At 39.3% G+C, this 14,183-nt stretch overlaps 1 protein-coding gene across 5 annotated transcripts in view; it reads left to right on the top strand.

The window, feature by feature from the left end:
* Nucleotides 1-14,183, top strand: part of rad18 (RAD18 E3 ubiquitin protein ligase) — a 62,578-nt gene that overhangs the window by 12,667 nt on the left and 35,728 nt on the right. For 4 of the 5 annotated variants that reach the window (XM_034314047.1, XM_034314051.1, XM_034314053.2 and 1 more), the window contains exons 5-7: nt 10,084-10,421; nt 12,493-12,592; nt 13,086-13,130. In XM_034314047.1, the coding sequence (XP_034169938.1) occupies nt 10,084-10,421; nt 12,493-12,592; nt 13,086-13,130 (483 nt within the window). The remainder of the gene's footprint in view (nt 1-10,083; nt 10,422-12,492; nt 12,593-13,085; nt 13,131-14,183) is intronic. The other variant, XM_053230182.1, reaches the window with a different exon arrangement.

Here is a 14,183-nt window from a genome sequence, read left to right as displayed (position 1 = left end):
TGCTGTTGTAGCCCATCCACCACACCAAGTTTAACAAGCTGTGCATTCTGAGATGCTTTTCTGCTCACCAATGTTGTAATGAGTCGTTATTTGCTGTAGCCTTCCCGTCAGCTTGAACCAGTCGTGACCAGTCTCCTCTGACGTCACTAATCAACAAGGCTTTTCCACCAGTGCTGCTCACTGGATCGCTGTTCAAAGTTCCAGAGATCACATTTTTCCCCCATTCTGATGTCTGATGTGAGCATTAACTGAAGCACTTGACCTGTATCTGCATGATTTTATGCGTTGTACTTCTGCAGTACGATTGATTGGCTGACTGTTAAAGTGAGAAAACCACAGGAAATTTTGTAAATTTGTAAAATATCCTACGTTAAATCCTTGTGTGAATGAAGTGGCAATAATGTTACAGCTACCTCATGACAGCTTGGTGCGAGTTAAATGGAATTATCTTCATCTGTTGTCATAAATTAATCTGAGGAATAATAATAAATTGTCACTTTAGCACTATAATTTGGGAGCTATTAAACTGCAATATTTAACAAATGTTATTTAGCCTAAGTAATTTAATCCTTTTCAGTGATTCAACTTGTGGCTTCTCCTGTAGCAGTAATATAATTAGCACAGTTGCCTGCTATAACCAATTATTGGTCTCTGACATCTTTCTCGATGGATTTCTCTCCACTTGTCCTTACAAAACTCTGTGAGCTCTCTGAGATTTGAAGGATTTCTTGCATGAACAGCTCTCCGCAGGTCCTGCCACAGCATCACAATAGGATTCAGTCAGGGCTTTTTCACGTCAACAGTTGTTCTTTCTACGCTTTTTTAGTGGACTGACTTACTTGTTTATGATTGTTGTCCTGTTGATGCCTGTGCAATTATAATGATGCAGTCTTTCCTACACAGACTTACACTGGCACAATATACAGTATGATGTGAACTGCATTATATTACATTTAATATACATGCAAATTTTTTGTTAAACTTACCACTTGATAAAATTAATGCGTCATTTTCTGTTAGTTTTGCATTTAGCATTAGCTTGTGGAAGTGCCAAGTATGCAATTGTTTTGAACCCATATGAAGAAGAAAATTATAAACCAATGACATTATCGATTGAGGAGAGGAGGTGTGGCTGAAATTGGTACACACTTTTGTGAAAATCCTATCATCTGTGAGGAAATTCAACATACACTAAACCCAAACTGTTTCATCCCCTGGTGTGGTGGTGCATCAATAGACCATGACAGACCATCAATAGACTTGTGGCCATATAATGGAAACGGAATGAACTTAGCCTGTTTGTGTATTGGGGTCTATCTGACATTGCGTCCTTGAACACAATAAAATTTCACAATGTTTTGCTTCAATCTCTTATTTGTGCATTAACCACTACCTAAAACGCAGTTCCTCCACCACCTACCACAACAAACATTCAGATCTGGCCCATAGTGTGAACAGTCTTTGGTTGTACAAAAGGGGGGAAAAAAGCAGATATTGCATAGATGATTTTAATGTACAAGCTGTGCAAATAATGTGTTACTGCAAAGGGCAGAAATACAAGCACACTTTTTGCAAATTTAAGAATTAGCCAGGTGAGTGAATACTGGCAAACCTCACGGACTGGTGCCTCGTCAAAAGCCACAGTCAATGTTGCTGTCCTTAAGTCTTGTATTTTCATGCAAGTTGCTTTGGAAAATTAAAATAATGTCAAACACTATCCAATTATTTAAGTTTATTTTTATTATTTAAGGTATTAGAGCATATATTTTGCTCTTATTTGAGCATATGTTTTGTTTAGAAAGGTATGTAATAACTGAATGTAATAGGCCTGTTTTAAGATTCAATATTTTATTGTTGAAGCAAACTGATGTTGCGATATCGTGATGTCTCGGTTTTTATATAAACCGATTGCGTGATGGCACCCACGGCAGCAAAAGCTTTTAGGTCATTTTTGTGTCTGAGGTTTTATTAGCTTCTAGCTGATTAAATTGTTAATCTGATTTTCTTTTAAAAGACATAAATTGCAAGCAGAATGAAAAATCAATATCACTCAAACCTAGTTGAAACCCCTACTTTGTGCCCATTTTAACTTTTCAAGCTGATGGACTGACATTCTTCCTAGGATTTTTTAAAAATATTTCTCAGAATTCCTCTGATGTCGTGTAGTCCAAGGCCAGATTAAGAAAAACAGCCGCATGTATGGACACTCAATCTACAGTGCTTGACAGTAGGGATAAGGTTTTATTGGTGGTAGTCTATGTTGGCTCTTTGCCAAACATGAGCCTTCTCTTTTGCACATGGACTCATCCATCCAGAGAGAGAACCAGAACTTTTCCAGCTTGTCCAATGTCATACAGGCACATTTTATATTATTATTATTATTATTATTATTATTATTTTGACAGAGTGGATTGTTCATGGAGTTCAGTTTCTGTACATTGTTCTTCTTATTGTTAGTCTGCACTGATTCTCCAGAGGCATATAGGGAGTTTAGAGAGCTCTGCATTATTTATTCTTATTAGGGCCATGGGGGGAATGTTAGGAGTAAGTCCACTTCTTGAAAAGTTGTGATTGTTTTTAAATGTGTATTGTATTAATTTTATTATAAATAAATGAGACAGCTTTTTTTTTTTTTTTTTTTTAATTCAATATGCATTTTTTTGGGTTAACCAAAAAATATCACATCATGCAGTGGGTGCACAAACATTCATACATGACTATAGGTGTTGCATATTTACATTTCTACCCATCAGTAACCTGAATCGGGCCCAAGGGGACACAGGGAATGCAATTAGGCGCCTGGCCTGAGTATTGACTTTCTTTCTGATCTGCCATTGCTCTTGACCTGTCTGCTCTCTCCTCTTTCTCCCGCAGCTTGTGAGTGATCAGTGAGCTCCCAAACACAGCAGTGTGTACAAAGTGAAAAGCTCTGTTTTGTCTTGGTTTAAAAGCTTAGTTTGTTTGTTAATGACATCTTTCCTGATTATTTGCATATTTTCTAAAGTTATGCTTGGCTTGCAGCATTGTGATATGATTTAGTATTTCTTTTTATTTAGTACAGTGACAGTCATGTGTTTTATTTGATTCTGAAAGTATAAAATACTGGCATGATTTATTAGGTATGTTTTAAGTCAGTCATAGTTTTACGTATATTAGATATTTTAAGTATATTTTTTATCCAGCACTACAGAGTACTTCCTTGTCAATGTTTGTGGACAGCCTGCAAGTTTTAACAGTGGGCATGATATGTTTTTATGTCATTAAGCACTATTGTAGTTTGTTTTTGTAGTTTACATTCAGGAAATTGTATGCATGACATTGTACGCCTGCCATTTACTACATTTGTATACAAACAGAACTGAATTTACAGTGTAATTACGGTGACTTGTAGAGTTTACGTGTACCCACAATACCCCATTAGATCTTTTGTGCATTGGTTTTTGGCCTTTTAAAAAATACATCTGATCCCATCTGAGACCCAGAGAGAGCAGAAAAAGGAGTGATGGGAGGGAGAGAAAGAAAATGACAGACACTTACAAACTTCATTTTAGCCTCACACACAATGCTTTTTTGACTCAGACTAACTCTGACTAAAGTTCTTGTAATCAGCTTAATCGACACTGATGTTTAGTTTGTTTGATCCAGGGGAGGTTTGATGAGGCAGTAACCCTGACTTACATTATTTCATTCATTCATCTTCAGTCATCATTCTATTCTATGGTCTACAAAACTTAATTTAATTCAATTAGCTTTATTTGCATAGCGATTTTAATAACAGCCATTATAACAACGCAGCTGATGATTTAGTTTCCTAATAAGCAAGACAAATGCTATAATAGCAAGGAAAAACACTCTAAGATGACATGAGGAAGAACCCTAGAGAGGAAACAGAATCCTGGATACTGCATAGTACGATTATAAATCATTACAATATACACATGAAGAAGAGTAAAGGCGAACAATACTATGTGTGTTGAAATGATGTTCAGTATGAGCATATTGTGAATAAGAGTCCTGGAATGATCACAGGACAGTTCTCTTCACGTATTTGCTCATGCGGGAATAAGATTTCATGCAAAGACACACACCAGGTCTGCTCTGCATATCTTGGGCTGGAACATGCCCAAGTGGCGATCGATAGTCCTGGATCGTGTGAGCACTGTGCATGCTTCACCATGAAGAACCTTCATCGCAGACTAGCAAGCCAAGCTAGCCTGTCAAGGCAGGATCCCTCATGTCAGCTAGCCCTGCTCCGCCTGCCACCCCACAGGTATCCATTCCTGTGAAGCTGCCCACCACGGTGACACTATCTTCGGGTGATTAGCTTGATGCGCCCCTTTGCGTAACACAGACTATAAAATTCGCTCACAACTCAGGCACTGGATGGCGCCAGAACGCAGCAAATAAACAAATGGCTTGCGTGCACATTGTCCCGTTGGGTATTGAGAACAAGTTCGGGTACAGACTGCAGTTTGCCGCCTACCCCCCTGCAGTTCACTCTCAGGTGCAGGAGGCATCAGGACATGTTCTCCAAGAGGAAATTTCCTCTTCGCTGAACAAATAAGCAATAAGAGTGGTTCCACCTGAACAAAGCCAAAGTGGCTTTTACTTGAGATACTTCCTTGATACAAAGAAAGGGTCTCAGGCCCTCAATCCCATATTAGATTTACGTGCACTGAACAACTACCTAAGAATGTACAAGTTCAGAATACTCACTCATTCTACATTCCTGAAATTTGTGTGCCCAGGCGATTGGTTCACGTCCATCGACCTGAAGGACGCTTATTTTCACTTAAGACTATATCCACCCCACAGGAAATTCTTGAGGTTTGCATTCCAAGGGGTGACATACAAATATTTAGTTCTTCCTTTCAGCTTGTCTCTCAGCCTGAGGGTGTTTGTCAAATGTACGGAAGCTCAGAGGAAAAGGCATTCGTCTCACTACATACATAGATGATTGGCTGGTGACAGCTCAGTCAGAGCGCAAAGCAAGAGAGCACACAGGATGTAGAAAAACTGGGCATAAATTAAGCACAGAAAAGAGTGAATTAATTCCCACACAGTCAATAACATATCTGGGACTGTCACTGGATTCAGTGACATTCAGAGCGTGACTGTCAGAGGAGAGAGTGATAAAAATTACTCACTGTCTGGCTGAGTTTCGGAGAGGAAACAGCATTTCCTTTCTCACATTCCTCAGATTATTAGGGCTGATGGCTTCAGCCCTGATAGTCATTCCTCTAGGTCGATTGGTCATGAGGGAGTTTCAACAATGGGTAGCTTTTCTGAGACTTGACCTGTTACAGGACTCTTGAAGGAGAGTGAGGGTGATGTCAGCAGTGGTGCTGGCATTGCGCCAGTGGAGACACTAATTCTTTTTGGTTCAAGGGGTACCCAAGGGCATTGTTCAGGCCAGAAAAGTGTGAGCAATTTTATTCCTTTTCTGAAAGGGGATCGTGTTCTCATGAGAACGGACAACACTACGGTGGCGTATATAAACCAACAGGGAGGTCTCAGATCACTCCTCTTGCTCACGTTGGTACACAAACTGATTTGAATCATTGAATCATGTACAAGGCGTTCTGAATCGAGGTGACGATTTGCTATCCAGGGGCAATCCTCTTTAAGGGGAAGTGGGAATTGAACGAGGATGTGGTTGAACAATTTGGGGCTAATACGGCAGAGTGACAGTGGACCTGTTTGTGTCTCAGGGCAATGCTCAGTGTCTTGTTTTTTTCCCTGAAGGATCAGGGCGCACCTCTGGGAATAGATGCACTGGCGCACGAATGGCCTTGCACTCTCCTTTATGCATTCCCACTGATAGTGCTAATATCCCCACCCAACCTTCTACAGAGTGAGAGAGGAGGGATTGAGAATGATATTAATAGCTCTGTGTTGGCCAGGGAAGTATTGGCTGAGGGAGATCATACACATCATACATACCATACATACTCTTCCCGGGGATGCATCTGGGTTGCTCGACAGTTTTATCAGAACCATACAGAGCGCTAGAGCTTCGTTTACTAGGTCTCTTTATGAATGAGCAATGGTGTGCAGTTCAACATGAGACTCCCTTTCAGTGTTCAGTTATACTGTAATTTCTGCAAGGTTTGATAGATCAAGGGAAAGCATTTTCAACCATAAAAGTGTTTCTGTTTGCTATATTGGCATGCCACCTAGGCTTTGATGGAAAGATAGTTGGGCTTTATGAAGGAAGTGCGTCGTGCTTTGCTAGTCTCAAAACTGCTTTCTCCCTCATGGGATTTAGTATTGGTAGTCGCTGCTCTTTTGGTGTCTCCATTTGAGCCACTGGACAAAGTTGACTTTAAATTATTGTTGTTCAGGTTGGCGCTGCTGTTAGTTTGGGCTTCAGCGAAGTCTGTAAGTGAAATTTGCGCATTTTCCGTCCATTCCGCGGGTATGTAATTTATGCCTGGGGATGCAGGGGTACTATTAAAACCAAACCCTGCATTTATGCCCAAAGTTATTAATTCCATCGTTCCTCTTGAACTAAGGGATTTTTTATCCACCACCTTTTGCTTCAGGAGAACAGAAAAGGTCAAGTGCATTATGCCCAGTGCGTGCTCTGCATATTTACCCAGAGAGGACTGAAAAGTTCAGGGAGAGAGGTCAGCTGTTCATGTTCTGGGTTGAAACCAAGTATGGGGAAGCAGATCACCAAACAGCGCTTATCGCACTGGATAGTAGAAGCAATTTCTTTGGCATATCCAAGTAAGGGTCTCCTGCCCCCAGCTGGTTTACTTACACACTCAACAAGGGGAATGTCAACTTCGTGGACTCTCTTCAAGGGAGTCATGATACAAGATATTTGTGACGCAGTGAGTTGGTCTTCACCACATGCATTTGCAAGGTTTTATAAATTGGATGTTACAGCACAGACTTTAGCACCTGCTGTACTGAGGTAGGATCTTGAGTCCACCAGGACACATCCAGCTCTGAATAATGTCATTTCTGGTTGGCAGAAAAGTTCGAAACAGGCTATCTGGCAATGCGGGAGTTAGGATAGTGAGAGACCGAACCGTATGCACGAAAGAGAATAATAGGTTACTTGCGTAACCCCTGTTCTCTGATAGCACTAAGTAAGTGTCTTACCAGATCACCCTCCTTGCTGTATGAAGCGAGGAAGAGGTGTGCTTGTTCTCAATATTGTAATGAGATTGTGTTGCTTCTCTTAGTCAATAGCTCCAGGCCAGAATTTGCCAGACTATAGCAGCACTTGAGCATTACTTTAAATTGTTCATAGATTAGACTAGCCTATTAAACTGTCGTATCCAAGAAAGATGTGTACATGTGTTTAGCATACTTTAGAACGGGTGTGTCCAAAGTCCGGCCCCAGACCAAGTGCGGCCTGCAGACAGATGTTAACTGGCCAGTGGCTTGCAGCAACACAAAAGTGCTGTAATTACTACACCGATCACTTGATTTAGATGTAAACGCTCTCAAATTAAAGCTGGTTATTAAATTTCAACTCCAACTTATATATACATACAAAATGCCCTTGGACATTTGATGGAGTATTTTGATGGGGTCTAATCTGGCCCCCTTTGAAAAAAGTTTGGATACCCCTGCCGCAGAGCGTTGGTAAAACATGCCTTTAAAGTTGTCCAGTAGCTAATCACATGCATGCTCACTAATTCTTACAGCCCTTATGGTTTAAAGCACTTGCCTTGCCTGGCATTACAGTTCATTCATGATTTATGCCTGTCCTGGCACTGGAGAAAAAACTCAGTCATCTCTGGAGTATAGAAACATTTTAGCTCAGATCTTTTATGCTGATAATTAAATTACTGTTAGCATTGTATGAAGGTTATTTATGCATCAGCAGAAAGTAACAAAAGCAGAAGGTTATAGCTGTATCAGCAGTTAATTTTATAACGTAAGTTTCCTGTGCTAGCTAAAATGTTCCTGTACTGGCTGTTTTTTTTTTTTTTTTTTTTTTTTTTTTTTTTTTTCTCCCCCCCCTTTCTTTTTTTTTTTTTTCTTCTTCATCCTAGCCTAGAAGTTCCAGTATAGGAATAAATTATGAACATAATGGATAAGTGCATTAAAATGTTTGGAAGGGGTTATGGAGTCAAACATGCATGAGATTAAAAATTTGTAAAGCATTAATTAAAATGTGATTAGAATGCAGTTTATTTATTTATTTTTTTAAAAAACGATTTACATTTTTTCTTATTGAGCAGCTAAAGCAAATTACATATGCGGCAGGACATGTTCCAAACAGCTAACACTGCTGAAGTGTTCTTGTCTTTGTTAGCAGCTACCACAGCTCATCTTCAAATTGTTCCTGCTTAAACAGGTTGGACATGAGAAAAGTCTGCTTTATACACATAACCCCGGTTGTTATGAAATTACACTGGTAATATCTGGAAGCTGAATTGGAGGACTTAGGCTTCCATACATGAGAAAGCAAAAATAAGGGTCATGTTTTTTTTGTGGTGCTGAGCTAGTGTTTAAAAGGAAAATAAAGTGTAATTCAATACAAGATACAAGATTGTGAGTGAAGCTATTCTGGTGATCAGTCAGACCGTTATAATGATAGTCATCATGTGTTTGTTATAATCCGCACTGCGTAGATAGGGCAAATGCTCCCTAATAGTTGCTTTTGGTTTTCATCCTTTCCTCAGACTGGTGTAGCTGGACAACAAAGCACAATAAAGAATGTTTTAATGCACTGGATGAGCTTGTGGAAGTTGGAAATCTATATTTACTCCTTCACTCGGACTAGGGCTGGGCAATATGGACAAAAGCTTATATCGCGATATGGATCATTTTATATCTCGTAACAATATACCATCACGATATATTACATTTCTCTAAAATTGATGAAAAAATTATCTGTATAAAGTAACTGCATGCATTCATGACTATTTTTTGATAATTCTGTGAACTAAACACAAGTGAAAGGCACTTTTTATTTTCTACTTTTATTTGGCAGTAACATTGAACAGAAGTATTACAAATGAGAACAAGAAAAATATAACACTGTCAAAATGGGAACAATATGAATACAAAATATAAAAAATAAATATTAAAACACTCTCTTCAACTTCAAGTTTCAGGAATCCAAATGACAGAAGTACCTCCCTTTTAGATACAAGTTCCTCTTCTTCTTTTGCACTGATGCTTCTCTGTGTCAGAGTGTTGCAGGGAGTTTCGCTCTGTCACACGCTTCTTTATGCTTGTTTTTGTTACAGCACACCTCTAGTAGCTCCTAGCACCAGCCTTAGTGATGTAAATCGGCTGCCGAAATGTGACTTTTGCAACATTGGCAATATAGACAATATGGGAAAATATCTATCAATAGACATTTTTCTGTTGTCCTTCGATACGTATTGCCATATCACACAGCTCTAACTCTGAACAATACAGAAAAGCTCATCCATTTTATCCAAATGTGAAGGCACAGGTTAATATTTGAGTTTACTTTCCTAGCCTAACCCATATCTGTGATTAGGTTTGCTTTTCTTGGCTATGTGGTATATATGTTTTGCTTGCTTTGTGCCATAATTGTCAGAGAAGCTCAGCTGAGCTGAAATAACAGTACAGTGTGATATTTGAACATGGTATTGATACATGTGGGTCACATCTAAATTAAATTAAACTTCCATACCATCCAGACTGACACTGACACAAGCCAGGATATGCTATTATATCCACTTATGGATGCTGATGCCTTCTTTATTTATTTCTGTGGGTGCTTGTGGAAGAGTGTAATAAGAGTGCAGAGCACTGCACCACTCGTGTCTACTTTATAGCACCGAAATGGTCTTGCAAATACCTAATCTGATTATTTGCTTTCTGCATGTAAAGAGTAGTCATCTTAGTGCTTTTGCTCTTTCATTAGTGTCAGTTCCTCGCAATCATTTACCCGCTCCCCAACATACCAGTTTTATAAATGCCTATAGATGCTTTCTGTTTACAGGGTTTCCTTTCATCTTTTTTTTTTTTTGTGTGTGATCCAAAGTGTTTTTGTGTCTTTGTGAGTTGTGTTTTGATAGGCGTCAGCTTTTTCTGATTAACCTAACTAACGTGCTGTGTTTCTCTCTGTTGTGTCTCCAGGCAACAGCTGTCTCAGACTAATTTTGAGTCACCTCCGATCTCCCCCAAGACCCCGACAATGGCTGTCGGAGGAAAAGCAGCGAGGCAGAAAGCCCTTAAAAAAGAGGGCACTATTCTGACTCACTTCTTCCAGAAACGAGCCCCAATCAACTCCTCCATAGGAGCACAGTCTGGCTCTAAGGGTCTGCACCCAGTGAAACAGGAGCCCATGGATGTGTGTGTGCAGGGAGCCCTCCTGCCAGAGAGTGCAGTGACTGTGACCACAGTAGTGAAAGAAGAGAAGCTGGACATGCCTGCTTTTCCCTCCACATCGCAGGATATTAAACCTGTGGCCAAAGGTGATGCATACCCATATTCATGCTGTTTTGAATTACTCATGTTCATAACTATTACATCACTTTATTCTGTAGACTGCTGGAAACAAAGAAACAAACACAGAAAACTATTTCAGGTTTATACCTAAGTGCGAAAGCATTCCACTAAAATAAAATTTAAAATGTATTTACTTTTAAATAATTCGAGAGGGAACTCTGTGTGTTTGTAAGGAGTCAGAATGATACTTGGCAGTAGTAGTGTTAAGACTTGACATTTCGTATGAATAAAATAATATTAAGCCACTTTTTAAAACCACACAAGCATATGGTGAAAATTTGGATTTTTAAAACAGCAGCACTCATGCATTTATTTTGATGTATTACACTGGCAGGGCAATGAATAAAAAAAGAGATTTTCATGAAAAATGTAAGGAAAACATTGTCTTTCACTGTATTGTTCTGATCATTTCTGACTTTACAAAAGTAATGTTCCATTACCAGTGTATTTTACAAAAAAAAAAAGTTAGGGGTTGGACTTAGTAATGCACCATGACATCAACGTCAAGGAGAATGTAATTCTCCCTCTATCAATATAGGTGTTTTGTGTACAATACAAACCTGCTCATCAGTCCTACACCTGTGAGTTCTGTCTTATTGTGCATTCTGGCTCTTTCAGGGAGAACCACAATAGGGAGTGGGCACATGTGTCCATGTGGCATAGCAAACCCCGTTGCAGAAGAGTACATTTGATGATGTGGGTTGCATCACATTATCCAATGTTTCTTGAGCCATAGCCATCTTCAGGGTGGCTGGCACAGCTAGCGTGGTGTGTGCCATAGGTGCATGCGAGCTGGCAGGGCAGGGCTTACTCATTTGATAAATGGTGAGAAGTGTGATGGACCACTGAGCTACAAGGACTGCTCTGCTAAGAAACACAAGTCTCCATTCTTCATTGATTTCAGAGAGCTGTGTCTGCTGCCCAATTGACTTATCTAGGGAGTCTAGTTTCCTATAGCAGAAACAGCTCATTGATTGTTATATATGGAAATGGATTTTTTTAATAGTCAGCACTATGCCTACAAAACTGTTATACAGTAACAAGTCTCCTTGGCAGAGAAGACATAAATAATATAGCACAGATTGTTGAAAATACACGTTACTTTAAATGCATACCCTTTTGTGATGAAATGTTGTGAGGTGGTTTATGTAATTTTCAGTAGAGACTTTATATTGTCGTGGTCATTCAGAAACCTCTGTAATTACTTTCTTCTTGTTGGCCGCATGCAGCTCTAACAGCTTATTATGCATATGAATACTTCTACATCTAATTACCCCGTGAAGTTCTGAGAAGAGAATGTTTCTGAGTTGCCTTAAATGTTAGTATTGTGCTGACGAGATTTGAATTTGAATGATGCCTTTACCTGATGCCACCTTTTGAAGGTTTACTTAAGTTTACTTCTTCATTTACATTCTGGAAAGTGCCTTTCATATCTGGAGGATATGAACCGGTCCCTGGCCACTTCACCTCTGCTGCGACGGCTCAAAATTGCTGCGTTTTGGGGCAAGTCATCCTCAGAACCTTTCGCTGAAGTGAAATGATTGCTCTGGATAGAAATAATTATCTTCAAACAATAGAACAGACAAGTGTACAAAAAAATTAACCACTCATCTCTACAGCAACAAATGATGTCAATCAGAAACAACAACAAAAAAATACAGGTGATATTTAATCAGTTTAATGGGCTGAGGCACAAATTTACACTCCATCTGATGTCTGATGTCTGAAGGTGTTTGTTCCACCTCTTCCTTGAGTGTGTGAATTGCACATGCTGACTCATTTCGCTTCATTAATTTTTTATATTACTCTCCTCTTATCATTTTGTCTTGTTTCTTTGTGTCTGCTCGGCTGTTGAAGCTGCCGAACTTGTGTGCTTATAGGTTGGTCTTTGGGTTCTGTAATTACAATAGAATTGAGTCTTGAGTCTTTTTCCATTTCTGTTTGCTTCAAAAACACAATGACTTGCATTATTTGTAAGCTTTTGTAATACAAAAAATGTTACCAAATTTGTGTTTCTGCTTTGGTTATGTGTTACAGTGGAGTGTCCAGTGTGTGGAGTGGAAGTGTCCCAGCAACATATTAATAAACATCTGGATACATGTCTGACCAGAGGGGAGAAGAAGGATAGCCTTAGAAGGTTTGAAGTTATATTATTACCGTAAGCTGAATGTACCGTAACCTGCATGTAACTGCTGTAGCAGCAGTGACAGCAGAGTTACATGCTTTATGCATAAAAGGAATTACGAGCTTTTCATTATTGTTGTTACTGTTTTATGGTCATATAATCTTCCTGTAGGATGGAAGAGCAATCTGTAAAACTGCAGAATTCCTGTGTCTTTGGTTGTATGTGGCAGTGCCTTTCTGCCACACCCATGAGGTAGATTTGTAAAATACAGCAGCTGTATTGCATTCCTGGTTTATGAAAAATGACATATTTTAAAATAAGGTTTATGGTTGTGAATATGCTCGCAGCAGAAGACAGAAACATCAACATTCAGTGGCAGCATACAGAATATATACAGGACAGAATTTCTGCATACGCCTACATAATGCTTTTTGTAGCATTGTATAGCGTTGTATAAGAAGAGTTTTATTGTGTCTTACAAAATATATTATTATCTTCCCCTTAGGTCTGACCAGCTAGGCTTTTCCTGTTCTGCATTTATAGACCCCAAGTGAGTGCGCAAGGTTGTCTTAAAGTAATACAATTAGAAGGTGCTTTTTACACCATCTAACATCTTGGCAGGTGATGTGAAAAGCACTGTTACTCATTTGTGTGTCTAAAGATGCAATAAGCACACGCTGCTGCTTTGCCATCCACAGATTATTCATTGCTGTAGAGAACAGCACTGAAAACCACCTTGTAGATGATGTCCACTTTCTAGCACTAGCCCAGGAAAGTGTTTTACTGACAGTGTTTGTAATGTTAGAAACTCTACATTGATGGGAGAGACATATAGTCATACATCATTGCTCAGCTGATAAAGTGTGTGCTTACTGTATAATAGAGAAGGAAAATAAAAAAGTTTCTGTTGCCTTTTCAGATGAGTCTGTCGATAATGAAAAATGTCTGACTTATGAATCAAATCTATTTTCGAGTGTGTTTCTGTCATCAGCGAACACAGCTACATTTTTAGATAGCACATTTTTATCTCCCTGGAATTCTGCTTCCATCAGCATTGTGGCTAAATCCCAACTTTAAACCATTTATTTATTTCTTCGCCTCATGCGAAGGCAGAAAATTTGCCCTCAGATTCATAAAAGATGATCGTTGCGACTCCAAGATTTTGTTTATGTGAACGTGTTTCTATGCAGCCCAATTATTCTCCACCCTGGCAGCTGAGGTCGGCCTGATTGGCTTTGCGGCAGAATTTCATGGAAGGATTGATGAATGTGGTTGTGCTTCAGCATTCTGATGGCCTTAAGCGCATCCCACCGCTCCACATGCACACAGACAGAGAGATTGATGGCAGATGGATGGAAACATGATGCATGGCTTTTTTATGTTAATGCGTGGTGTGTTTTTGGGCTGTGTGCCTAAATGGGTTTTGATGAGTGACTTAATGGAGTTAAAGTCACGTTACATCTTATTCGGAAAGCTTGGCGTTGCCTTATGCAGTAGATATCGTTTTGGTTTAGTGTGATGTTTAATCTTGGAAATGTTATTTTATCATTATTCTTGAGAGTTTTGTTTAAATCCCAGCACTTGCTTTGTATTGAAATTGCCA

This window comes from Pangasianodon hypophthalmus, chromosome 2 (genome assembly GCF_027358585.1).
Source record: "Pangasianodon hypophthalmus isolate fPanHyp1 chromosome 2, fPanHyp1.pri, whole genome shotgun sequence".
NCBI lineage: Eukaryota > Metazoa > Chordata > Actinopteri > Siluriformes > Pangasiidae > Pangasianodon > Pangasianodon hypophthalmus.
This window is presented reverse-complemented; position numbering and strand designations above follow the sequence as displayed.